This window comes from Lutra lutra, chromosome 11 (assembly GCF_902655055.1).
Source record: "Lutra lutra chromosome 11, mLutLut1.2, whole genome shotgun sequence".
Classification (NCBI taxonomy): Eukaryota; Metazoa; Chordata; class Mammalia; order Carnivora; family Mustelidae; genus Lutra; species Lutra lutra.
The window spans coordinates 13,837,640-13,865,293 of record NC_062288.1 but is presented as its reverse complement, the minus strand read 5'-3'; the positions used below and the strand labels follow the sequence as shown (position 1 = coordinate 13,865,293).

The 27,654-nt window shown below is 40.0% G+C and overlaps 1 protein-coding gene across 2 annotated transcripts in view; it reads left to right on the top strand.

Annotated features, from left to right (window-relative positions):
* The first annotated feature begins 7,853 nt into the window (after positions 1-7,853).
* Positions 7,854-27,654, top strand: part of CDK13 (cyclin dependent kinase 13) — a 123,982-nt gene continuing 104,181 nt past the window's right edge. For both annotated transcript variants that reach the window (XM_047695534.1, XM_047695533.1), the window contains exon 1: positions 7,854-9,067. In XM_047695534.1, the coding sequence (XP_047551490.1) occupies positions 7,854-9,067 (1,214 nt within the window). The remainder of the gene's footprint in view (positions 9,068-27,654) is intronic.

Genomic DNA, 27,654 nt, shown 5'->3' with positions numbered 1-27,654 from the left:
GGACCTTAAACAAGACATTTCATTTGTGTAAATTTCAGTTTTTATCAATAAAGAGAGTATGGGGGGGATTGAGTTCAACTTTAAAAATTCTTTCCAGCTCTACAATCCCCTGATTTCCACTAGAAATTCCTAGCTATGCATCAGAAATCTGTTCCTTTTTATTGCCGACAAATATTATATTTGTATGACTATGTCACATTTTTGTTTTTCCATTCATCTATTGATGGACATTTGGGCTCTTTCTACTTTTTGGCTATTATGAATTATGCTGCTATAAACATTTATGTACAAGTTTTTCCATGGAGATATGTTTTCACAACTCACAGGTTAGGGGTACAATTGCTGGATCACATTGAAATTCTGTTTAACGTTTTGAGGAACTGCCAAACTGTTTGCCAAAGCAGCTGTACCATTTTTACATTCTTGCTAGCAAAGGATGAGCGTTCCATTTTCTTCACATTTTTCAACAAAACTTGTCTATTGATTATAAAAGCCATCCTTGTGTTCGAAGTGGTATCTCATTATGGTTTTTATCTGAATTTCCCTAATCGCGAATAATATTGAGCATCTTTTCATCCCCAAATCATTACAAAAGTTGCTCCAGGACAGGCATGAAACATGGTTTAATTGCTGGTATCTCTGACCTGCTGGTAGTGGGTCTCTGAACCATGTGAGACATGAGTGTGGGAGCAGCACATCTATTACTTCAGAGTTTTTTTTTTTTTAAAGATTTTATTTATTTATCTGACAGACACAGACCACAAGTAGGCAGAGAGGCAGGCAGAGAGAGAGAGGAGGAAACAGGCTCCATGCTGAGCAGAGAGCTGGATATGGGGCTTGATCCCAGGACCCTGGGATCATGACCTGAGCTGAAAGCAGAAGCTTCAACCCACTGAGCCACCCAGGCGCCCCTATTACTTCAGAGTTTTACTAGCGAAATTCACCTTAAAATTTATCACAAATATTACCTTATTCTGAAATACATTACCTTTCTCTCTCTATCCCAGGCTTCTTTAAGAACAAAGTGGTGAGTGATGGATGGCTTAACATCAAGAGCATCACTGAACTTGACTTTCCCTCCAACCAATTCCCCAAACTTTTTGTCCCCACACCCATTGTGTTCCTAGTTCCTTCCTTAGTGAATGAAGAATTTAATTCCAAAAGCCATGGTATAAACACCAGGGTTCTTCTCCCATAGCTCTCCCTTCTCTTCTTTCTCAAATCCTGGGAAGGGGCAGGCACCTCAGTTTGAAGGCATGGGGGAGCCCAGAGTGGTGAGGGACACACAGGGAAAGGATTTACCCTCAGGGAAAGGCATCAAGGAGTTCAGCCAAGTGGAGTGAGGGACTTATCCTGGGGTACCAAAATGAGGCCCTGGTACTACAGAAAAGGATACTGGTGCCCCTGAGATAGGAGACCTGCAGCCTCAAAATCCTTTCATCCTGAAGAGTCACTGCTAAATTGTTTGCCCTTCTGGTGAGGGCCACAGAACCACACTTGGACCTTGTTCTTCTCAAGCCCAAGCTGCTGGGCAATGTAGCTGATCTGCTCCTGTGTGGGTTTCAGGCACTTATTCTGAGATGGAGTCTGAGGCTATATTTAGAATGTGCAGGAAGGAGTGCTGTCGTTAATTTATGATATCCATCATGGAAGTGGAATGAACATGGGTCACACTGCGATATTTAAGAATTTAGTTTGGAGATGGAGAGGAGAAGGGAGTTGAGGGAAATTGGAAGGGGAGGTGAACCATGAGAGACTATGGACTCTGAAAAACGATCTGAGAATTTTGAAGGGGTGGGGGGTGGGAGGTTGGGGGCACCAGGTGGTGGGTATTGTAGAGGGCACGGATTGCATGGAGCACTGGGTGTGGTGCAAAAATAATGAATACTGTTATGCTGAAAAAAATAAAAAAATTAAAAAAAAAAAAAAAGAATTTAGTTTGGCTGTAATAAAATTGGAAAAAGCAGTGGCTTAAACATATTGCCAGCTTTATGTCTTTTTTGTCCAGGGTTGGTTTGACACATGCACAATGCCCTCAGGGAGACAGGTCCCTCTGGCCTTCCTTCACCTAGTAATTCTTAGCACATGTTTGTTTCTTTGTAGTCACAAGACGGCTGCTCAAACTCCAGTATTGCATTTGAATTCCAGATGTAAAGAAAAGTAAGGGTGAAGGGCAAAAGACACAGGGCACTTAAATTTGCCTTCCATTTTAAGAAGCATTTACAGAAGCCTTATCCTATAACTTCCACTCACATTTCATTGGCCAGAACTGCATAATACGTTTATGTCCTTCATCTGCAAGGAGTGCTGGGAGATGTAGTTTTTCACCAGGCATATTTATACCCCCTTCAAAACCAGTGTTCTGCTACTTATGATCAGGGAGAATCCATATCAGGAAGGTCTCTAGTAGTTCAGTCCACCATTCCTGTTCTATAAATAAGTACCCTTCAGCTTTATTGAACCAGGAAGAACTCTTTTCCTCATCACCCGCCCCCCAACCCCCAAATCGCCACACACAGAGGCAGCATTGCTCTTCTCCAAAGGACTGATAGCCAGTATGGGCTCTGAACTGTGTGAAAGATGAGCATGGGAGAGGCACATCTTTTATTTCTGAGTTTTACTAGTGAAATTGATCTTAAAATTTTATCATAAATTTTGTGTTATACTATTTTGTACTGGGGAGCTTATTACTATAGCTGTGTTCAGTATAAGTCTCAGGACTGATAACACTGTGAACCATCTTGTAAATTTTTTTTTAAGAGAGGGAGGAGCCAAGGTAGAGGGAGAGAGAGAATCCCAAGCAGACTCCATGCCCAGGGAGGAGCCCAGTCCCACAACCCATGAGATCATGACCTAAGCCAAAATCAAGAGTCAGACGCTTAACCAACTGAGCCACCAAGGTGCCCCAGGAACATCTTGTAATTCTTAAAAGACTGGACTATAAAGCTAGATGGATTTGGGTTAGGATCCCAGAGCTATATTTACTAGCAATGTACATTTAATCTATCAATGCCTCGGTTTCCTCATATATAAACTGTGGATAATAATTTTTATAAGTGGGATGATAGGATAATTTATGTCCAAACTGGAAAATTTTAATGTGATGGGATTAACTATTATGCTTGAACAAGTGGCATAAGCCCAGAACTATGGTCACCCTACTTGTAGGTACTGATGAGAGGATTAAATGAGAAAATAAAGCATTTAGTACAGAGCCTGATACAGAGCAAGTGCTCAGTAAATTATAGCCATGTTTTTATTTTTGAATTGAAAATTTCCATTGTTTCAGCTTTTCTAACAATAATATGTTGATAATCTTCCTTATGATAAAGAATAGTGGACTGACATAAGAGAGCTTGATTTTTTTCCAAGGTGGAGAAAAACCTAATTGAAAGTTAAACAGCCAAATTCTCCAGAGGAGGAACAGTGTTGAAAGACATTGCAGAAATCATTAGAAGCACAAAGCAGGGAGTCAGAATTTTAATGATTTTGTATACTATTTCTCAAAGGTTTTGGTCTGAAGATCCCCTTATACTCTTACAAAATTTTTGAGGACCACAAAGAGTTTCATTTACATGAGTTATATTTACTGAAATTATAAATAAAAGTGGAAAGTATTTGAAAGTATTCATGCAAAATAACAATAACCCCATCATATATTAACACAGCGAACATTTAACTATCTTAACAAATAAAATAGGAACGAGAGGATTAATATTTTGGCAAATCTCCTTACTGACTAGTTTAATAGAACTGAAACTGATTCTTTTGTTGCAATTTGTTGCAATATGTTGTGTTGGTGAAAATATATGAACTGAGATAGGTCCTTGGAAATGAGGGAATATTTTAATAGCCTTTCTGTGGTTATTCTTTTATACTACACCAAAACTCCACAGTAGTTTTTTAAAGGTTAGTTGTAAAGTGGAATCTGAAATCGTATCAATGAATTTTCTGTACTGTTATATCAAAGCTTGCTGGTCAGTCTTGCACTTTGAATGAACGTTTTACTCAAGATTTTGTAAAATCATCCATTAGTTTATTGAGTCATTCAGATATTCCAAATGTTTACACATTTGAGAAACCTAATACTGTAGAACATTCTAGAAAACATAAGAACACACAAGCACACATTCCATTAGCCATACGAATGATGATGTCATGTTGTGTCTGGAAAACTCCACTGTAAATTCAGGAGATAAGAGTGATAAAAACAAATCATGTTTTTTAATTATGAAAATAGATTTGACTGCATGGGTCACTGAATAGGTTTTAGTCTCAAGCCACACTTTAAGAACAGCTGATATGGTAATGATATGACCGTTAGATAAATAAAACAAATTTACTACCTGCTTTTTTTTTTTAAATCAGGAGGCAATAAGTTATAACACACAAACAGTGAGATACTAAAATATAATTCCAAAGGGCAATTTCTAATCTTTTTATATGAAGACAAGTAGACATGCTTAAGGAACAGATGGCTTCTGGGGCACCTGGGTGGCCCAGTGGGCTAAAGCCTCTGCCTTCAGCTCAGGTCATGATCCCATTGAGATCACATTGGGCTCTCTGCTTAGCGGGGAGCCTGCTTCCTCCTCTTTCTCTCTCTGCCTGCCTCTCTGCCTACTTGTGATCTCTGTTTATCAAATAAATAAATAAAATCTTAAAAAAAAAAAAGAAACAGATAGCTTCTAACTTACAGGTCTTTCTCTTTCTCTCTCTCTTTTTTTTTTTTTTAGTTTGAACTCGATTATTAGTATTTCAATGTATGCAGGCAGGTATCTTTGAGAAGCTCATAATTTTTCATTTCTTCCTCCTTTCCATTCTTTCCAAGACAGAATCTCTGCAGAACATGTAGGCAGCAAAACCTTACTAAAAATATTTTAGGGGGCACCTGGGTGGCTCGTTCGTTAGGCATCTGCCTTCGGCTCAGGTCATGATCTCAGGGTCCTGGGATCCAGCCCCGCATGGGGCTCTCTGCTCAGCAGGGAGCCTGCTTCCCCCCCCCCCCCCCGCCTGCCTCTCTGACTACTTGTGATCTCTGTAAAATAAATAATTAAAACCTTTAAAATATATATATATATATATATTTTAGTACATTTTTTCTGTTTGCAACCTGGCCTGTAAGCTGCCCACTTATTATGGGTCAAGGTTGTTTTTTGTTTTTCCGCAAGTATAGATGACATTCTCAAGTGAAATTGGTTACAGATTTGAGAACCTGCTAAATCAACCTCTTATTCTGCTTTCCTCTTCTGTTACTCCAGGCTTTTCAAAGTACAATGATAGTAGTTAATCCTATTTTTTGGAAAAAACCACCTGCTAACTGGTCACTAGCAGGCTATAAGACCTCCACTCAGCAATACTACCAAGGAGAAATTAGTTTAAGGCACCCTGCCCCTTACTTTTCTATTCAGTTTCTCAATGCCCTTACCACTTCCTGCTGGCTACACACTAGGCCCCACTGTGTGGCCCACCCAGGTCCACTTTCCTGGGCAATGCTTTGCCTCCCCCTTTATCCTTCAGCAAACACACACGCTTTGTATTCATTCTTTCACTTTAGTCTGATTTTCGGCTTAGATTAGTCCAGTCTGAAATACAGTGTTAGTGGATGTCAAGCCAATTAAAAATATTTACACTAGGGCATGAATGATGGATGGATACCAAGTGTTTAGGAACTAAGAACCAACTGATGATCTGAAAAAATAAACCTGCAAAGGGGTTGCTATATGTAGTCCCTGAGTGGACTCCTTAGCCTTTCTTTTCAAGCACATGAAAGCCACCTGGCTGGTTCAGTTGGTAATGCACTGGACTCCTCCAGATCTCCCTGTACTAAGTTTGAGCCCCATGTTGGGTGTAGAAATTACTTAAAAGTACTTAAAAGTGCCTCTCTGCCTACTTGTGGTCTCTGTCTGTCAAATAAATAAATAAATAAATAAATAATCAATCAATCTTTAATAAAAAAAATAAATAAAATCTTAAAAAGAAAATAAGAGCCAATTATCCTCTGATCCCAGTCTATCACTGAAAGGCAAGCTTGGTAAGGCAATAAATTTGATGTGAAGACACTGAATGGCAAGCTTGGTAAGGCAATAAATTTGATGTGAAGACACTGAATGACTACATTCGGCGCTTCCACAGGTTTAGATATTAAGGAGAAAGTGGGTGAAGTGCTGAGAGGGCAGACCTGATTTGAACAAATATTTTGACTTCAAGCAGCTGTAATAATTCTGGGATTTCCAGTAGTCCCTTTTGACGTTTCATTTACTCCCTGAATTAACGTTAAGGCTTTTTTTTTGTTTTAAGTGAATTTCAGTGTTACTAATGCTCAAGACTGTGATACCCAAGTGTGTTTTTACGCTAAGATGGGGCCTCAAACTTGGGCGTAGGTAAGACAGTTTGACCAATGCCACCTTCTTTTGCGGGGTGCCCTCTTTTCTCCCCAGGGTCTGGCTAAGGGCACAATGATGGGGTGACTACCCAGTCCAGAAGGCCCCTAACTGAATTATTGAGTCCCCAAACTCTTGCTGTTGCCCTGACCTTTCAACGGGCGGGCGGTGCAACTCCACGTTGGACCCAACATGCACGACCCGCGTGCCATCACTGCGAGAGACTCAAGCGACAGCAGTAGGCGTACAGGAATCCTCCCTCTCCTTTCTTTAACCCTGGTTCACACGTAGTCCCACCCTCACCGGAAGTGGAGCCGTTTCTACATTACGCCACTTCCGGTCCGCGCGCCCGTCTCTGGCGGGAGCGAGCACGCCGGTGCGCGGCAACTTTGTTCCCGCCTCCTTTGCCCCAACACCACTCACCTTCGGCTTTCTCGGAGCGTGACGTGCGTGCGCGCCCCCGGCCTTGCGTCAGGGCCGAGGGGAAAGGCCGAAAGAGCGAGGCGAGAAGGAGGGGTTGTGGAGGTTAGGGCCCAACCAGCAAGTCCCGTCGCCCTCCCTCCTCCTTGACGAGGATCGGAGAGGGAAGGGGAGGAGCGAGCCGGGGCCGGCCGCGCACACCAGGAGCCTCCTCGTGGAGGGGGGGGAGCGGAGGAAAGGGGAGCTCCGCCACCTCTGTTCGCGGCGGCGGCGAAGGAAGAAGAAAGTCAGGGCCCGTACCCACCGCCACAGGCTCAGAAACTTCCCCCTCCCCGCCCCTATCTCCCCGGAAACAGCCCCCCGCCCAGCCCCGCACACTCGCTGCCCCAACCGTGAGCCGCAGCCCGGTCGCCCCCGCCTCGCCCCGCCCCGCCGCCCGTCCCTGCGGGCGGCAGAGTGCGCGAGGCCGTAGGCCGGGAGTTGTTGTCAGGCCCAGGCCACTTCCGAGGCACCCGCCGTGTGTCGCCGCCACCACAGGAGGACGACGTCGACGCGGAGGAGGCGGCGGCGGCGGAGGCGTGTTGTTGTCTCGCCCACTCCCCTCCCCTGAACTCGCACCCAACGTCAGGGCGCGATGGAGTGAAGCGGAGACGAAGGTGGTACTTCCGCGTTGCGCTGCCCGAGCCGAGAGCGCGGCCGAGGCCGCTCCCCCACCCCCGGGGGCACTTGGAGGACTCCGGACTCCCCCGCAGGTCAGCGCCCGGCGCATCTGGTGTTTTTGCTGCTGAGGATAGGACGACGAGCACGATCGCGAGCTCTGCCACCCGGATTCCTGCTTCCCTCAGGCCCGGAGGCCGCTGCATACCCGACTGTGACCTGGAACCCAGGGACCCGAGTCCTGACCCGGATTATCGTGGCGTGTCTTCTGGCCGGACCTGGCGCTCGGTGTCCCTCCGCCGCCGCAGCAGTTCCCGTTTCCGGCGGGGGAGATGGCCAGGATCTGACCCGGGAGGAGGCCGCACCCGCGCCGCGCTCTGCGGCGGGCTCTAGGCGATGCCGAGCAGCTCGGACACGGCGCTGGGGGGAGGCGGGGGCCTGAGCTGGGCGGAGAAGAAGTTGGAGGAACGCCGCAAGCGGAGGCGATTCCTGTCCCCTCAGCAGCCGCCGCTGCTGTTGCCGCTCCTGCAGCCGCAGCTCCTGCAACCGCCGCCGCCCCCGCCGCCTCTGCTCTTCCTGGCTGCTCCCGGCACGGCCGCCGCCGCAGCCGCCGCCGCCGCGGCCTCCTCCTCTTGCTTCAGCCCGGGCCCCCCTCTGGAGGTCAAGCGGCTGGCGAGAGGCAAGAGGCGCGCAGGAGGGCGGCAGAAGCGGCGCCGCGGGCCCCGCGCCGGGCAGGAGGCGGAGAAGCGTCGGGTCTTCTCGCTGCCCCAGCCGCAGCAGGACGGCGGTGGCGGTGCTAGTAGCGGCGGGGGTGTGACCCCGCTGGTGGAATACGAGGATGTGAGCTCCCAGTCCGAGCAGGGGCTGCTGCTGGGGGGGGCCAGCGCGGCAACGGCGGCGACGGCTGCCGGGGGAACGGGGGGCAGCGGCGGGAGTCCGGCCTCCTCCTCCGGCACCCAGCGGCGCGGGGAGGGGTCGGAGCGCAGGCCCCGCCGGGACCGCCGCAGCAGCAGCGGCCGCAGCAAGGAGCGCCACCGCGAGCACCGGCGGCGGGATGGGCAGCGCGGCGGCAGCGACGCCTCCAAGTCCCGCAGCCGCCACAGCCACAGCGGCGAGGAGCGGGCCGAGGCCGCCAAGAGCGGCAGCAGCAGCAGCAGCGGCGGCCGCCGGAAAAGCGCCTCGGCCACGTCTAGCAGCAGCAGCAGCCGCAAAGATCGAGACTTGAAGGCCCACCGGAGCCGGACTAAGTCGTCCAAGGAGCCGCCTTCGGCCTACAAGGAGCCGCCCAAGGCCTACCGGGAGGACAAGAGCGAGCCCAAGGCCTACAGGCGGCGGCAGCGGTCCCTGAGCCCGCTGGGAGGTCGGGACGACAGCCCGGTGTCCCACAGGGCCTCGCAGAGCCTGAGGAGCCGAAAGTCCCCCAGCCCGGCAGGAGGTGGCAGCAGCCCGTACTCTCGGCGGCTGCCGCGCTCCCCGAGCCCCTACAGCCGCCGCCGCTCCCCCAGCTACAGCCGCCACAGCTCCTACGAGCGGGGCGGCGACGTGTCCCCCAGCCCGTACAGCAGCAGCAGCTGGCGCCGCTCCCGGAGCCCCTACAGCCCCGTGATCAGGTGAGTCCGCCCCCCCGGGCGTTCGTCCTTTGCTGCGCCGACCTGTTCCCCGGGAGGCTGGCGAAGTGGTAATTGGCCTTTTCCGAGCCGCCCAAGTCGGCCACCGGCGCTAGAAAACCAACTTCAGGCCGGGTTCAAGTAGGGAGAAGCGTTTTCGCGCGCCTAGGACACCTTTTAGTGGGGTGAAGGGACAAAGCAACAGGTCCAGCAGAGTTGTTCTCCTCGCTGTGCCAGGGAACATTTCGCAGAAAGAGTTCCCAGAGTTTTTTTTAAACTTGTTGCATTAACATATTAACGGGGTTTCTCTCAACTGCTCTTTGCATTTCCAGCAGTTTCTTTGGGAAAACCTAGAGGTGGTTTAATTTGTCATAATTTTGGAAAGCTCTCTGAAGAGGTTTCATCTTTGGAGATTTAGGGACGGACCCACATATTGTGGAGGAGACTCGGAATCACTCGCTGATGTCAGAGTTAGATGTGGATTGCAAATGTTGCAGCTGATGAATACAGCGATGGAAAAAGCAGCCTTTCTCTAGAGTTTATTCTTTTAATATGTGAAAAAAGCTTATGTGGAAACTTACAGTTCTAAATTCTTAAGGAAGATGCTCATTTTGTGATATTCTTGTGTGGAATGGTTTTTTAAGTGTTAAAAAAAATGACAAGATTGTGGTTTCACTGTTGGTTTGTGATGACACCCAGTTGCTAATAACGTATAATTAATTGGTGTAACCAAGTGAATGGTCTTGTTCGCCGTTACAGTATTACACTGTTTACTATTATATTAAATTACTACTTACATTTACTTTAAAGTTAGCTATATTTTTAAATATCACGATCATTGTTCAGAAATCTTTAAAAGGTATAATTTAACCTAGCAAAATTGGAGTAAATCTTTTATGTAGTTGTTATACCTTGTTATATAATTCTGTTCTTCAGGAAAAGTATGAGCATTGATCTATGCATACCTGTTAAGCAAAATTAATTAAAAATAACTTTTGAATATTTTGGAGGTTCTATTTCTTGAGCTGTCTGAAAATTCTTATAGTTTAGTGTATAGAATATTAAAAAATGACTTTTCGCTGGTTGTGTTTTTCCTGTTGGTCTTAGTTTTCAGTAATGCCAAGTGGATGCAAGTACTTCTGAGTAGACGTTACGTTGAATCTCAGTGCATGTACCTGTAAAATTACCGGATCTCTTTGAAGTGTCAGCCTAGTAAATATTTGTCAAGATGGGATGCAAATAGAGATCTGGTTGTGAGTTTGTCCTTAAATGAAAGCAGCTGTACAAATCTCTTCATTCTTACAATGTTCAGTACACTTAAAATGCTAGTAGATGCTTTAAGGAAAGGTCTATCAACACTGATAACTCAGGTCACCAAATTTAGCCTTTATATCTTTATATCACTCCTTGCATTTTACTTTTAAAATATTTTAGATTTGCCAGAAGTTTGCATTTTTTTATTGTTTTGTTTGTTTTTTGCAATTAACATTGTTTTTGAAAACTGATTAGGTTAAGTCTCAGGACTTTAGATAGCAGTTTTGAGTGTTTGATGCAATTTTAAGAAATTAGGTTTGTGTTTATTTGAATTTTTAGTTGCTGGATACTTCAGCAAGGTCCTGCCCTTAATAGTCGCAGGTATTTTATATATATCGTGGAGTAGTGTCATGTATGATTAGTATTATTTGTATTTAGCAAATATTTACTCAGCACATCATATGCTAGTTACTGTTCCAGGGCCTGGAATAGATTAATGAAGGAAGCTGAGGTCCTTGCCTTCATGAAGATTGCATTCTAGAGGACCATTCATTGCTGAATCTTTTCATGGTTTTTATACTTACCACCGGTATTTCTAAAGGATTGGATTTGGACAAAGCTTAAGAGTATCTCGGCCAACATTCCAGACAGCTGTCCATTTGTTGTGTGCCTAAATACATCTAGACATGGAAAGACATTACTTTGAGACAGCCTCTTCCATTAGATTTGGGACTTGAGAGTTCTAGACTGGACTGCTTTGCCCCAGTATCTTAGCAAGACCCTCCCTTAGAGACTCAGTTTCCTAAACTGTAACAGGGAAATACTTGTGGCGTTTTTTTGGATGATTTCAAGGATTAAGTGAAAATTTATGTTTTGTATAGTATAGAAATACTATAGATTATTATGGAAATGTAATGTGGTTGAATTATTATTGAATAGTTTGAATTATTAGAACCCTTCACATTGAAACCGAAATCTCCTTCCGTATAACTTTCTATCCATTGCTTCAAGTTTAACCAGAGCAAACTCAACTGTGTGCTACTTACTACTTTTTAAAAATGTAAGACACTTGCAAGTCTTCTGAGTCTTTCCTTCTTGGGTCCAAAAACTTCATTTGTCATGAGGTATGGTTTTCAGATTTTTCACATTATATCTGTTTGTCAGCTGTCCTGCTTAAAATTTAGGGCCCAGAATTTACACCTAACATAGCTGATTGGAAAAATTAAAAATTTTTAAATACAGCAAGTGTGTTATTACTGTTTAGGAACAGTTAATTGAACTCATTTGTCCAGTTTAGTGCAAAAAGTTTTACTCTAAGAATTTAGCAATGTCTTAAGTGGCCTGTGTTATTTGATGAATAGTCTGCTGGATTTTGAGCTCTGAAGGCAGCTATCCTGTCTTAACCCACCATTGTATCCCTAGTGTTCAGCATAGTATTTGGCAGAAGTCATTGCTTAATAATTGTTGAATGGGTAAATGAAGGGATGATGGAGTTTACTGAGCCTATGAAATATTGTGGGCCTGGATTGTATAAGTATTTAATAGAGACCATGTGTTATGCTATAAGAAAGAGCAGTATGATCTTTTACCAGCCCACACGGACCTTATGTATTAATGACTTGTCAGCATAGATATTTTAAGGAGATGCATGCACATTGAAAATAGTATTCAAACCATAGTATGAAGATTTTTCTTGGTCTTATTTAGTTCCTGTCATGTGAGAGTGTAGTAGAGCTGTTTTTGAAGGGAGGGAATGGTACTGACATTTGGGTCTTACCATGTGCCAGGCATTGATAAATACTTAACAACATACATTCACCTCCTACATTTCTACTGATAGATGGGGAAACTGAAGCTCCAAAAAATAGAAGTGATTTGTTCCGAAGTCAGCTTGGATTCAAACCCTGGGCTGACTGAAGTGACATGTGCTTTTTTTTTTTTTTTTAAAGATTTTATTTTATTCATTTTACAGAGAGAGTGAAATCACAAGTAGGCAGAGGGGGCGGGGGAAGCAGGCTCCCTGCTGAGCGGAGAACCCGATGTGGGGCTCAATCCCAGGACCCTGAAATCCTGACCTGAGCGGAAAGCAGAGGTCCAACCCACTGAGCCACTCAGGCGCCCCTGAAGTGATGTGCTCTTGATACTAGATATTGATACTGTCATGGCATTCAAGGGAGCTGACCCCTTCAAGTAGTGATCTGTTTTGCTAAAATTCATCTCCTGTTTGGGTATTTATGTATCAATTTCTTTTACATGACCGTTTTTTGCAGCATTTTTAGAATTGTAAAAAACAAATTCTTCTAGAGATTCTTTTGGTTCATTAACTTGTAGCTTTTATGAGTATGAGTCTAAAAACATGTCCTTGAAGACTTTAATTATATTTAGTTATTGACAGGTTTTTGTTTTTTGTTTGTTTGTTTGTTTTTGCAGTGGGATATCTTGATCTGAAGTCACTCTAGTCAGATCAGTTACAAACAGGACACTAAATTGTTATATATACTGTTAATTGGTTCTGTTTATTTATTTATTTATTTATTTATTTTTTTAATTGGTTCTGTTTATTAACTTAACGGAGATTCTGTGAGATTCTTTTCCACTGAGAAGCAGCAGAAGCCTCCATTATGGAGTAGTATAGCGACCTGGGAGTCTAAAGATGGGTGGACCGGTAGGTGTAAATTAGTGAAGTTACTAGTACTTACTTGTGTATGGTATGGGGTACCTCTGTCATGGTTTATTTAATGTAATTGTCCTAAAAACTGTGTGCAGAAATATATAAAATGAAGACATTTCAGAATAAGGAAAAAAGGTCCTATTAACTCATAAAATGCTGCTGATTTGATTTGTACTTAATAGAACTAAATCATGAGTATCCTTAGGTGAATGTTATGCTTAAAATGTTTTTTAAAAATGTCAGATATGTAGGATACTAGAATAAATGCAGAAACACTCAGAAGGAATGGAAATTTAGGTGAAGTCTTAAGTCTCCAAATCTGTAATCACTTATTTCATTCTCAACATGGCCTTGTGTTTTGTTCCTTCTCTGACCAAACTTTACCCAGCATTTACATCTGCACAGTCTTTATCATTTATTTGTTCTAACACTAATATTTATCCCATTTCCATTTTCAGCAACTCAGTTTAGGCCTTTGTTTTTAATCAGACTTTCTGTTACCATTCTTTTCTTTGCTGTTCGTCAATTCCTTTCTTCCCAATTCATTCTTTTAAAGGAGAATTTTCTTAAGGTCTTGGTCAGATTGCGTCACTTCCACAGTCCAGACTTTCCAGTGTGTTGTCAGGTAATGCCTTTTATGAACTGGCCCCATTCTATCAGAATTCTATTTTTAGAGGCACTTTTATTTCTCTGTAGTTTTACTCTTGCTGTTCTTTTACCTTGAAATGCCCTTTCCCCCCTCTTCTCTGCTTCAGGCTTTGCATTCAAAACCCAGCTCCAATTCAACCATCCCGAGATCTTGCTCCATTCATGTAGAAAAAGTTCATTCTTACATTCCTATGGCACTTTGCTTTATCTTTGTTATAGAGCTTTAAAAAATTCTATTTAATATTCTGATTACTTGGCTGGCTACATTTGTATTTTCTCTACTAGACTGTAAGCTCCTGGAGGACAAATTTTAATGTGTGTTTACTAGTGGTGAATCAGTTTAAATAGCATTTTTCTCCACAGATTAATGCAAACCAACTTTGCACAGATTGCAGTTGTATCTCTGAACTTACTTGCTGTTTTGGTTCACATATACTTTAGGATAGGTGAAGTGATTGGTAAGGAGAGAATTTAAGAACCTTCTCTTTCCAGCTGCTGCTTTACTGGAATGAGTTGAGGATGCTAGGAGTCACTTCTAGTGTGAATAGAATAAATTCAGACCTAGTGTTTGTATTTGCATTCTGCTGTACTAATCAAGATAAGTGATATGTTTTCTTCGTGAAGATTTTCTGAACAAACCGTATGCCAAACTATATTTACTCTCTGAAAAATTATAGCTATTTCTCAAAAATCAGTTGAAATTAATATTAATATTCATATTTTAGATAATTTTGATCTCTTATTCTCTGCTTTTTCTATGAATAGCACTTAAATTTTTATTGTTGTTGTTTTTGCTTGGCTTTGTTTTACAGGTAGATATTTGTAAACTTTAGAGTGGATGTTAGAAGCAAAAGTATCAGGCTAGAGTCGGAAATATTACTTGTTTGTAGTGATTTTTTTTGTTCCTTGAATTTCCACACGTCTAAATTGTGAGAGAATCTAGTTTTCTTAGTATATTTTGGAAACAAAATAAATGTAGATTGGAGGATTAAAAACTAGAATTTATTTTATTCATTTTTTTAGTTTTTATTTAAATTCCAATTCGTTAACATACAGTGTAATATTGTTTCAGGTGTACAGGATAGTGATTTAATGGTTCCCTACAACACCAGGCTCTCATCACAACAAGGGCGCTCAATCTGCATCACCTATTTAATCCTTTCCCTGACTCCCCCCCCACCTCTGGTAACCATGTTCTCTGTAAAGAGTCTCTTTCTTGGTTTGCCCCCCCTTTTTCTTTTTTTCCCTTTGCTGGTTTAAAAACTAGGATTTAGGGGCGCCTGGGTGGCTCAGTGGGTTGGGCCGCTGCCTTCGGCTCAGGTCATGATCCCAGGTCCTGGGTTCAAGCCCCACATCGGGCTTTCTGCTCAGCAGGGAGCCTGCTTCCTCCTCTCTCTCTCCCTGCCTCTCTGCTTACTTGTGATTTCTCTCTGTCAAATAAATAAATAAAATCTTAAAAAAAAATAATCTTTAAAAAAAAAACTAGGATTTATAAAATGGAAATGAAAAAGGTAGTGAGAGGAACTGAAAACCGAAAGTAGTTAATGGGCTGCAGTCTCCCCACTCTTCTGCGTTTTCACTTGCATGGGGCACTTTCATTGAGATATTTTATTGACTCTCCAAACTTATCTAACATTAAATTAATTATTTCACCTTTCTTGGAGTCATTTCTTTTTCTGATACTGCTCTTCATTATTTTTCACCTGTTCACAAAGATACTACAGGCTCAAGGTGGAAGTTTTCAGTTAGTACAGAAGAGTGAGAGATTAAAAGTCGTACTGAATCCAACCACCTGAGATGATCATTTTTGAAGTTTTAAATAACATTCTTCCTAGATTTTCCTCTGCATGTATGCATTGGGACAAAAGATTTTATGTAAATCTTAGGAATTATAGGAACATATTACAATGCTACTTTATATGCCATGCTCTGTACTATGTTCTTGTTGGCGTCTGGTATTTTGTAGTATGGATGTGCTGTAATCTGTTTGGCCAAGTCCATTTTGTTAGACTCCTAGTTTTTTATTTTCAAAATTTTTGAGATGTGTATGTATCTGTTGCAAATAGTTGGTGTGCACATTTGTCCCCTTATCTCCTTATATGTTGGATTTCTTGGCGGTAAAATTGTTGGGTCAAAAATGGTATACACATTTGTAATTTTGATACTGTGTCATTTTGCCCTTCAGAAGGCTTTTACCAATTTTTGTTTCCCAACAATGTGCCAATGCTCATTTCCTCAGTTCCATCATCACTTAGAGTTGTCAGGTACGCTATTTTTCCAGTTGCATTTATTTAATTAGACTGAATTTATTTTAATCTGTTTATTGAATGTTTTAATTTCTTGATTCATTTCTGTTACTAATTTATAAGAGCTTTCTCTATGTTAGAGATATTAACTGTCTTGTGGCATAACAAGTATTTTTCATGAATTTATCTTTTGTTCTTTAACATTGTTTATGTAATGTTTTGGTTTCTTTTGTTTTTAAAGATTTTTTTTTTTTTTTTTTTTTTTACACATTTATTTACCTGAGAAGGGGAGAGTTGGCACAAAGTGAGAGGGAGAAGCAGACTCCCTGCTAAGCAGGGAGCCTGATGCAGGGTTCAGTTGCAGGACCCTCAGATTATGACCTGAGCCAAAAGCAGATGCTTAACTGACTGAGCCACCCAGGCACCTCAAAGTGTTTTGTTTTAAGAACTGTTGACTTGGGGGGTACCTCAGTGGCTCCGTTGTTAAGCATCTGCTCAGGTCATGATGCCAGTGTCCTGGGATCAAGACCCGTATCGGGCTCCCTGCTTAGCATCAGCGGGGAGCCTGCTTCTCCCTCTCCAGCTCTCCCATACTTGTGTTCCCTCTCTTGCTATCTTCCTCTGTTGTAAGTAAATAAATCTTAAAAAAAAAAAAAAGAACTGTTGACATATGTCTATGTTCATGTATCTTAAGTTACAGTAGTTGCTCCCAGGCACTCAGTGCCAAAACTTTAGTAATACTTAACCTCTTCTCTTTCCCCAGTTCTTGTGAATTGCTTGTTCTGTTTGTCCTTTTGTAGTGGTCTTTATCTACTCTTACTTGGTTTGAAACCCCTTTGTTTATGTTTATTGTTGGATCTGATTACTTTGGGTTTTTCCTCTTCAAGCCTCTCCTGTTTTCTGCATTCATATTAATCTTAAAATGCCATTTTGAGTCCTTCATTTTTCTCTAAAACATACTTACTTACATACATACAGAATCATACTTACATACTTACAGAATCAAATTCTTGAACTGGGCACTTACTGTAATATGAATATATGAATATGAATATGAACACTTACTGTAATGTGAATATTACCAGTTCAGATTCTTCAAATGTCAGTTCAAATTCTTGAACTGGGTAAGAATTCCTTACCTGAGACAGACCCAAACTTCCCTTATTTCTCAGTAAATATGCTGATCACAGTACAAACTGGACTCCTTACTATTTTGAAAACATGGAATTACAGGTTCCCTACACTTTAGTTTATGCCCTTCCTTCAACAGGCTAATCCTACTTGGCCATTCTTCCAGTCATAGTTGAGGTGTCGTCTTCATTAATTTCATCCAGAAGTGATTTCTCATATTCAGACTCGCATTAATTTGAGTTGGTTGCCCCCCCCCCAGATATTGGACATGCTTCATCTGTTCATTAAAACAATTTTATTAAGGTATAATTTACCAATTTTAAATATACATCTAAATGGATTTTGACAAATAGATGTACTTGTGTAACCACCACCACAGTCATGATAAAAAACATTTAATTATCCCAAAAAGTTTCCTGTGGCCCCTTTGTGGTTTGTCCCCTACTCTACCTGTGGTCCTTGGCAACTGCTACTCTGCTGTCTCCGTCACATTAGTGTATATGTGTGTGTGTGTGTATACACACAAATATATATATATATATATATATACACACACATATATGTATATATACATATATACATATACATATATATATATATATATATATATATGTATATACAAATACTTTGCAGATGGTTCTTCTCATTCTCTGGCTTGCCTTCCTTCACATAATTTTGAAGAGCAGAATTTGATGAAGTCCAGTGTAGCAATTTTTTTCTTTTATGAGTCATGTATTTTTTTGCCACCCCAAAACTAAGCCTAACTCATGGTCACAAAGATTTTGTTTTTGGTTTTATAATATGCATCTTTAATTTATCACAGTCTGTCTTTTTGTGTAATATAATATGATAAGAGCATGGTTACATTTTTCTCCTTTTATGTGCCATTCTTGTCATATGTCTTATTTCTGTATATATATATGACTTATGTATGTTAATTAGACATGAAAAAAATGAGAAAAATAATTTATATCTGCTTTAATTTCTATCTTTTCAGACACTTCTCATTCCTTTATGTAGATCCAAAGTTTGATGTATTTTCCTCTACTGAGAGAACTGGCTTTCAACATTTCTTATAATGTAGCTCTGCCATTTTATTTGTCTGAAAAAGTCTCCATTTTGAAAGATATTTTTGCTGGGTATGGAATTCTACATGGACTTCTTTTTCCCTTTTTAGTTCTTTGACTTATTCTGCTTCTGGCTTTTGTAGTTTGACGAGAATTTACATAATATTTATTTTTTGCTTCAGCCGCTGGATTGTAAGTCCCATGGGGTTCTTTTTTAATCTTAATGTCTCTTAAGCACTTACCACAGCATGTGATAGGAAATAGATACCCAACAAATGTTACAAAATTGATTTGTGTAAGAAAATATCCAGCACCTTACACTTTGAAAAAAAAATCCTTCTGATATTAATAGGGTCTAATATTGGCTTAAGTATAAATTTGTCATAACTAGAGCTGGACCAATCAAAAGAATGTGCCTTTGTGCAGATCAACTATTAAGCCTTCCCTCTACTTCTTACCATCTTTCCTTTTTCTCTCTTCAAAAACACATATCAGGACATGGTTCAGTGAAACATGAAGACAAGTACAGTTCATGTGCTCAGTGGACTAGAACTTGTTTGCCTGAGAAAATCCGCAAAAAGTCAGTCATGACTCTTATTTTCTCAACTTTTAGTGTTTCATAAGGAACTAAAGGAAATAAGCACAAACATTTCAGTTTTATGTTATTTAATTTTTCTGGTTTTTAAAATAACATTTTTTGAGATATAATTCACCTACCATGCAATTTACTCCAATTTTAACTAGTACAGTCAGTGGCCTTTAGTATATTCAGAGTTGCGCTGCCATTACCACTAATTTTAGAACATTTTAATCATCTCAAAAAGAAACTCCATGCCTGTTAGTAGTCAGTCCCCATTCTCACCTCTAGCAACCACCAATTCACTTTTTATCTCATGGATTTGCCCATTTTGGACATTTCATATAAATAGGATCATATTCATGTTTTTTTATGGCTGACTAAATTCATTTAAGCATACTGTTTTTAAGGTTCATCTGTGTTGTAGCATGTGTCATCGGTTATTTTTTTTGTGGCAAAATAGTATGCCATTGTATGAATATTCCACATTTTATTTTCAGTTGATGGACATTTCAGTTGTTTTCAGTTTTTGACTATTACGAATTATACTTCCTCGAACGCTTGTGTTTAGTTTTTGCGTGAGATTTTTTTTTTTTTTTTTTCATGAGATATGTTTTTATTTCTTTTGGGCATATGTCTAGGAGTGGAATTTCTGGGTCATATGGTAATTCTGTGTTTTAACATTTTAAGGAATTAACCAAACTCTTTTCTTTTCTTTTTTTAAAGATTTTATTGGACAGAGAGAGACAGCCAGAGAGGGAACACAAATAGGGGGAGTGGGAGAGGGAGAAGCAGGCTCCTCTCTGAGCAGGGAGCCCAGTGACCCTGGGATCATGACCTGAACTGAAGGTAGACCCTTAATGACTGAGCCATCCTGGTGCCCCACCAACCTGTTTTCCTCAGTGTCTGCATCGCTTTTATATTCCAACCAGCAATATATGAAGGTTTCAGTTTCACCATGTCCTTGACAATTGTTTCACATATCTTGACAAGTTTTTAAAATGGTATTCTGATATCTCCTTGTACTTTTGATTTGCATTTTCCTAAGTGACTGATACTGAACATCTTTTCATATGTTTATTGGCCATTTATATGTCTTTTTTGGGAAAATGTTTATTCAAATCCTTCACCTATTTTAAAAAATGGGGGGCGGTGCCTGGATGGCTCATTCATTGAGTGTCTGCCTTTGGCTCAGGTCATGATCCCAGGGTCCTGGGATTGAGGCCCGCTTTGGGTTCCCTGCTCAGTGGGAAGTCTGTTTCTCTCTCTCCCACTCCCCTTGCTTGTGTTCTCTCTCCTGCTGTCTCTTTCTTTCTCTCTCTCTCTCTCTGTCAAATAAATAAAATCTTTTTTAAAAAAATTGGGGCTTCTCATTGAGTCTCTAGAGTTCTTTATATATTTTGGGTACTAATATACCTGTGACATTTCTTCTAGAAAGAAGAACTCTTGTATTTGGGAGAGTCCGTTTTAATTTAGTGGGGAAAAAAAAAAGGACTCTTCCCTAGGTATAACTTACTTGTAACCACTTAGGTCATTCTAATAGTGTAAACTTTGGGCAAGAACTTAGCTTTTGAGTCCGTGTGGACCATAAGAAGAAAAAAAGAAGGAAAGAATTTCTAGGATCAAGTGTTAACAGAACAACCAGAAGATTCTTATCTAGTTGGCAGATCTTCTCTCTTGGGTTGACTGGGTAAATACCTACCATAAAGGAAAAAGCAAAGACTAGAAATTATACAGATGTGGATTTAGGTACTAATTCTGGTGCTTTCATTGCAGAACACTATTAATCACTTTATTTATCCTTTTTGAGCTCTGGTCTTTTTATTTGTAAAATGGGAGAAATGATGCCAACCTAGTTTAAGAAAAAAAAAAAAAGAACAAAAAACAAACCTGGGAACAACCCAAGTACAGTGAATTGGGGAGCAATTAAATTATGGTACAGATACATGATTTGCAAAAATTTTTCCCATTATATCACTGTTGCCATCCATTAATGCACAGTTTTTAATTTTGATGAAGTCCAGTTTATTTTTTCTTTCATTGCTTTTGATTTGATGTCATATCTAAGAAGACTTTGCCTAAATGAACATCACAAAACTCTATTCCTATATTTTCTTCAAAGAGTTTTATAGTTTTAGTTTTAGTTTAGTCTTTGATCTATTTTGAGTTAGTTTTTGTGGATGGTGAGAGAAAGTGGCCCAACTACGTTCTCTTGCGTGGAAAGCCATTTGTGCCAACATCATTGTTAAAAAAAATTTTCTTTCTCTATTGAATTGTATTGGCATCCTTTTTGAAAATGCATTGACCATAAATGTGAGGGCTTGTTTCTGGACTGTCAGTTCTAGTCCATTGATTTACATGTCTGTCCTATGCCAGTATCATACAGTCCTGATTTTTTCTAATTTTGCGGTAGTTTTTGAAATCAAGCAGTGCAAGTCTTTCAGCTTCATTCTTTTACATTGCTTTGATCTTATACACTTTCTTAGGAGGAGAAGGGTTCTTTGCATATCCACATGAATTTTAGGAACAGCCTCCCAAATTGTGCAAAAAGGCAGCTTGGATTTTCATTGGAATTGGACTAAATTTGGAGATCATTTGGGAGTATTGCTATCTTAATGTTAAGTCATCAAATATGTCAATATGAAATGTCTTTCCATTTATTTATATTCCCTCAATATTTTCATTGGTAATTTGAAGTTTTCAGGTATAGTCCTTGAAGTTTTTTGAGATTTATTTGTATGTTTACATTTTAAGGCTATTGAAATGGGATTTGTTTTTGTAATTTCATTTAATTGTCTATTGCTTAGTGTATGGAACTGTAGTAGATTTTTCTACATTGATCACATATCCTGCCGCCTTGCTAACTTGTTTATTAGTTCTAATAGTTTTTAGTAGATTTCTTAGGATTTTCTGTGTACAAGATTGTCCTCTGCAAATAGTTTTACTCCCCCTTCCCCCCCAGTCTGGATTCCTTTTATTTATTTTTCTTGCCTAATTGCAATGTCTAGAATCTCAAGTACAGTGTTGATTAGAGGTGGCAAAATTAGATTTCCTTGTTCTGATCCTGATCCCATAGGGAAAGCATTTTAGTCTTTTTTTCTACAAAATGATGTTGGCTGTGAATTTATTATAAATGCCTACTTTTATTTTTGTTTAAAATTGTTTCCATCAGGGTCTAATTTTTGGTATCGAAAAAAATTGTGGATGCTTTGGTTGTCCCTAATACATGAACTGGTGTAATTATTTATTTTTGTCCTAGGGTCTAGAAAAAGAGGAAGATTCCTATTTTGTAGTATGTGTAATGGTTAGCTGTATTGATTTCCTCAATATGCATGAAGAAACATTTTTATTATGAAAAGTATATGCATTAATGTTTACAGTATTTTTTAAATTAGTGCTACTTAAGTACTCATGATTTTCCAAATTTAATTTTTTTAAGGTTAAGTAATTGGTGTACTGGAGTAAGCTTTTTTATTTTTATTAAAAAAGTGACAGGGTTTCTTTGTACCATACATTCTAGTTTGATGTAATTTCTGGTGTCCATCTTTAAACTTTCCTGTTGGTGTTTATTTTTTTTTTTTGATAAGTTTTGAGTATTGTTTGTTGTTTGTTTGTTAAAGCAATCTCTGTGTCCAACATGGTGCTTGAACTCATGACCCCAAGATCAAGAGTTGTATGCTCTATTGATTGAGCCAGCCAGGAGCCCTGTTGGTGGATTTTGTTTTGTTTTGTTTTGTTTTTGTTTTTTTAATTTTTAAATTTTATTTATTTTTACTAGCAAAAGTGGATTTATTTGGGAATAACAGAATAGCAATCAAGGGCATAAAGGCTACAAGAGAACCATTGGCAAGTTCTGTTAGTGTTTATTTTTAAACTTTTCTGTATTTCTCAATTCTCTACACTGAAATTGTTACCTTTTTTAAAATCCATGCTCTGTATTTAAAAATTATATACAAGATGCTTGAAAACAGTACAGAAGCATACATAGCAAGATGTGAAAGCTACCCTTTATGTCCTTTTCAAATATATTACCATGTCAGTAGCTGTTGTATGGCTTCTTCCTGTGTATATGCTTATATTCAAACTTAAGTACATACACATAAACATTAAGAATGTTACCATACCGTAATTGTTTTTTACATGCTTCTTTTGTTTAGCAGTAGGATTTGAAGGTCTTTTCAAATGGCTACATAGAACTCCAGTATTGCATAAAATGTTTCAGGCTTTATTTAACTATCAGTTGCTGGGTACTATTTTTTCATTTTTTCTTTATTACAGCCAATCCTTTTAAGAATATCTGTAGTAACTTTTTGACACATATGTAAGTGTTTTTGTCAGATGTGTTCTTATAGGTGAAGTTGCAAATCAAAAGCATTGGATAGATATAAAAGTCTGTGCAATTTTATATTCCTTCTGATAATTTATATAAGTGGCAATTTCTTTGTATTTTTTGAATAATTGATATTTTCAAAATTCCATTTTTTTGCCATTCTGATGGATGCTATTCTGATGGATGGCTCCTTTTATTTTGCCTTTTCTGGTTATAATAGAGAAGGGAGCATTTACCTTTCTTCACTGGCCATTTGTATTTCTTCTGTGACTATTATTTTTTTTAATTAAGAGGACCCTGTAGCTACTAAAAATAAGAAATAAAGATAGTTTTACAATAGAAAAACTGGTTTCACTTACTAAATCCCTGTGGGATAATGGATGCAAAAGGTTTGGTTGTTAATAAAAATAATAAAGTCATCTCAATGTTTATATGAAGAAACTAATTAGCTAAGGGTTATTCTGTCTTCTAAATCTTAGTTTAAATAGAATTTTATCAGTGGACCTGTGCCTATTAGTTAATTAGTTAATTAGCTGGATAGCAGTGACAGAAAGCATTCTGCTTGTGGGCAGCATTTAGGAAAGTAGTTGATAAACATGTTCTTTGTTCTTTTATTCATCAATTCAATAAATACCTTTTGATTATTCCACACCAGACATAGTTCTGGGGATATAGTGATGAACATGACAGTGGTGGGAGGAGAGGGGTATATGATATGCCCATTTATCTTTCTGATGTGGGAGAGCCTCCCTATAAGGGTGATAAATAGAGCCCTGAATGATAAGAAAGAGCAGCTATGTGGTTTAAGCATCCCAGGAAGAGAAAACAGTATTGCTAAGACATCAAGTCAGGAAAGAAGCATAACTTTTTGAAGAACCAGAAAAGAGGTTAGTGTTTGTAGATCATAGTGAGTGAAGGAGGGTGTAATAGAGATGAGAGGTGGTTTGGGTCTTTCAGATCACAATAAAGATTTTTATTTTTATTCTGAATGGATTGAGAAGCTATTGGAGAGTTTTAGGCAAAGGTACGGCATAATCCAATTTATGTTTTTAAAATACAAAGCAATGTGTCACAAGCATTATGTAATTTTAGCAAATGAGGAGATTATAGAGGAGGTGGGACTTCAAGTTGATCCTTAAGGACAATGAGAATTAAATAAATGGAGGGGAAGGATGTAGTCTGATGTGGTAACAAAAATATAGTGCCTGGCTTTGAATTGGAAGATGTGGTCTTCATATTGACTCTATCTCTTTATAGCTCTTGAACTCTAAATAAATTTCTTAACTCTCTTCTTAGTTCCCTCATCTCCTTTCTGTATACCTTGGTTGCTATGAAGAACAAGTCAAATGAAAAATGTCTATAAAAGTGTTTTGTAAACTGTGAGGTTTATTGTATGTTTGTTTACTCAGTAAAAGACTACCATCTGTGTGGTATGCTAAGGGCTGTGGAGTGATAAAAAAATGAATTAGACCTAGTTTCTGCGCCACAAAGAGCATATAGTCTAATAGTGTGGTAAATATCTAAAATACAAAGTTATGAATGGTTAAGATCTTAAGATGCAGATAAAGCCCAGTGGGAGTTCACAGAAAGGGAGAGCCTTCTTGGAGTTGATGAGGCTTTGTGAATAAGTAAGAACTCTTGAGCTACATTCTTGGAAGATGGATGGGACTTCGGTAGAAGATGGTGGAAAGAGAATATTCTCAGTCTGTGGGAGTAAAGACATGGTAGTATTAGGCAGAATCAGAACTCGATAGAACCAGGAAGATCATGCAGTACCTTAATATTAGGCTAAGGAAAGTGAATTCTGTTCAGTAGAAATATTCTCACCAGTGTACCTACAAATTTTTTTTTAAGATTTTATTTATTTATTTGACACAGAGAGAGATCACAAGTAGGTAGAGAGGTAAGCCAAGAGCGAGAGGGGGAAGCAGGCTCCCTGCTGAGCAGAGAGCCCGATGCAGGGCTCGATCCCAGCACCCCTGAGATCATGACCTGAGCCGAAGGCAGAGGCTTAACCCACTGAGCCACCCAGGTGCCCCTGATTCTACAAATATTTATCTAGCATCCGCTTTTGCCAGGTTTGTGCTAGTTAGGGCTGTGGAGGAGGTACAGTGATCTCAGTCTAGTTGGGGAAGACAGATTACCTAATTATTATTCTAATGAGGTATGAACAAAGTAGTAGGATCATAGGACGAGGAATATTTCCAGCTCTCTGGCATAATGAGGGAAGGCTTGAAAGTGATGTGGTAAGTATCCCTGTACTTAGCCGGATATAAGAGGTGAAGAGAGGAATGTGAGAACAGCTTTCTATGCCTGACTTTGTATGTTTTGGGTTGGCTGCACAAGGTCTTTGTATGTAGTGCAAGACTGTCAAGAGCTTTGTAGAGGGGGAACCGAAAGATTCGGGTGGTGGTAGGGAAAGGAAATTGGAAAGGATAGAGATGTGAGGTGGGAAACCCGGAGAGAGACTGTTGGACTGGGCCAGGTCAGAGATGATACAGGACCTAATGAGAAAGAATAGCTTTGGGGACAAAGAGCCTGGGAAACTGTTGAGATGCTTAAGATATAAAATTGGCTGGACTTGGAGATCAGTTGGATGTGGAAGAAGAAAGGAAAAGGACCATGTGGGGTATAGGATGATTTCTGGATCTTTGCTATTTCAGAAATTTAGAATCTGCCATTGCCTGTGAATAGGGTATCTGTAAGAAGAAAAGGGGTGGATTTTGGATTTAATCGTTTTATCTGGACTGTGTTGAAGTTGCATGCATGTAGGATAATTGGGAGCAGGGAGGATGACTTGGTGGGGTAATCAACTTTTACGTGATAATTTAAATCATTCATAGCATAATTAGACTCTTGTGGGTGGATGAACTTAGTGAAGAAGAGGGATCTTAAGAGAGCACTGAGAAATAGCCATAGAAGTTAGAAAGTAATCAGGAAAAAGAAGAGTAAAAGTGGTTAGCAAGTGTTTTTAGGGGTGTGGTCAGCATTGTCATCACAGGCATTGCTATTCCCCCCCACCCACCCAAAGATTGGTCACCTTAGTAATTTTGGTGAGGATACAAGCCAAGTTACTGTGGTTTGAGGGCTACGTGGGGGTGTGTGTGTAGGAGAATTTGGCTGTAATTGGAAGGAGAGGAAAAAGATAAAATATCAGAGTGCCATTATTTGCTTGTTTTTTTTTTTTATCTGTTTTAAAAGATCTTAAGAGACTTGAATTATTTAATCCTTGAGGGGAAATAGTCAATGAATAGCAAAGAGTGGAAGTCACAAGTCATAGAGGAGCCTAGCATAGTGCATCTCAAACTTTAGTGGAGATCTTACTAAAATGCAGATTCTGAATCGGAAGATCTGGGTTGGGGCCTAAAATACAGCATTTCTGACAAACTCCCAGATGAGGCCGAAGCTGCAGATTTGTGGCCAACCCTCTTTGAAGTAAGATCTCGAGATAGGACATTGCTAGCATTGTACAGGAGTTAGCCTTGGGTAGGAAGAGGAGTATCTCTGTTCTGAGCTCAGGTAAAATGTAAGGTAGATAGAGATACAGATTAAGCTTGTAGGCAGGAGACATGCCTAATAATTTTTGTGTTTTGTTTTGTTTTTCTGCAAAATAGAAGTACTTTGGAAATTGTTAACTTGAAGACGGGTAGAAAGGTTTGGAACAGTTTGTGAAGATTTGGAATAGCTACTAAAAAGAGAAGGAAAGAGTGAATTTGGGACATGTAATATTCACTGAACAGTGAAGATTAGTTCAGCTATAGTGTCTGTAGAAATAATTGGAGCAGAGAGAGACTAGATAGGAAGATTTTTAAGATGATAAGGTAAGCCTGAGGGGAGATAATGAGGTCTGAAACAGAACAGGGACCTTGAGAAATAATTAGAAATTGTGGCCCACCCAAAGATGTCCCTGTGAAACTGTTAGTATGTTACCTACGTGACAAAAGAGACTTTGTAGGTCTGATTAAAATAGGAATTTTGAGATGAAGAGATTATCCTGAATTGTACAGGTGGGTGCCTTGTAATCACAAGGATCTTTATAAAAAGAAGCAAGAGGGTCAGCAGAGTCAGAAAAGGCCATGAGAGAATAGAATCAGAGGAAGAGGAAATGTGATAAAGGAAGCAGAGGTCAGATTGTTGGACTGAGAGCCAAGGCATGGACCTTTCGAAGCTGAAAAAGGCAAGGAAACATATTTTCCCAAGAAACTGCAGAAGAAAAGAAGCCCTGGTGTTGTTGATTTTAGCCCAATGAGACTGATTTTGGAATTTCAGTCCTCAAGAACTGTAAGATAATAAATTGGTGTGGCTAAACCATTATGTCTGTGATAATTTGTTACAGCAGTAGTAGGAAACATGCTTAGAAGTGTGGGTGTACGGGAATGTAGAGTTAGAACTGATAAAGCGAGACAGTTGATGGGATTGATGGGATGTGGTATGGGCATCAGGAATCTGGGAAGATTTCTAGCCTGGGTAAATGGGTGGAGGATAGTGGTGAAATACAGAATTGCAAGGAATAGATCTTAAAGGAAGGTGTTCATTTTGCAGTAAGTATGGATTAGCTAGGGTGAAGGAATATCTAAAGCAGGGAGAGGAATTTAAGAGGCTGCCATGGTACTGTTAATAGTTAATTGAAAAAAATGAAAAAAAAAAAGTTAACTGAGCTGCTAAT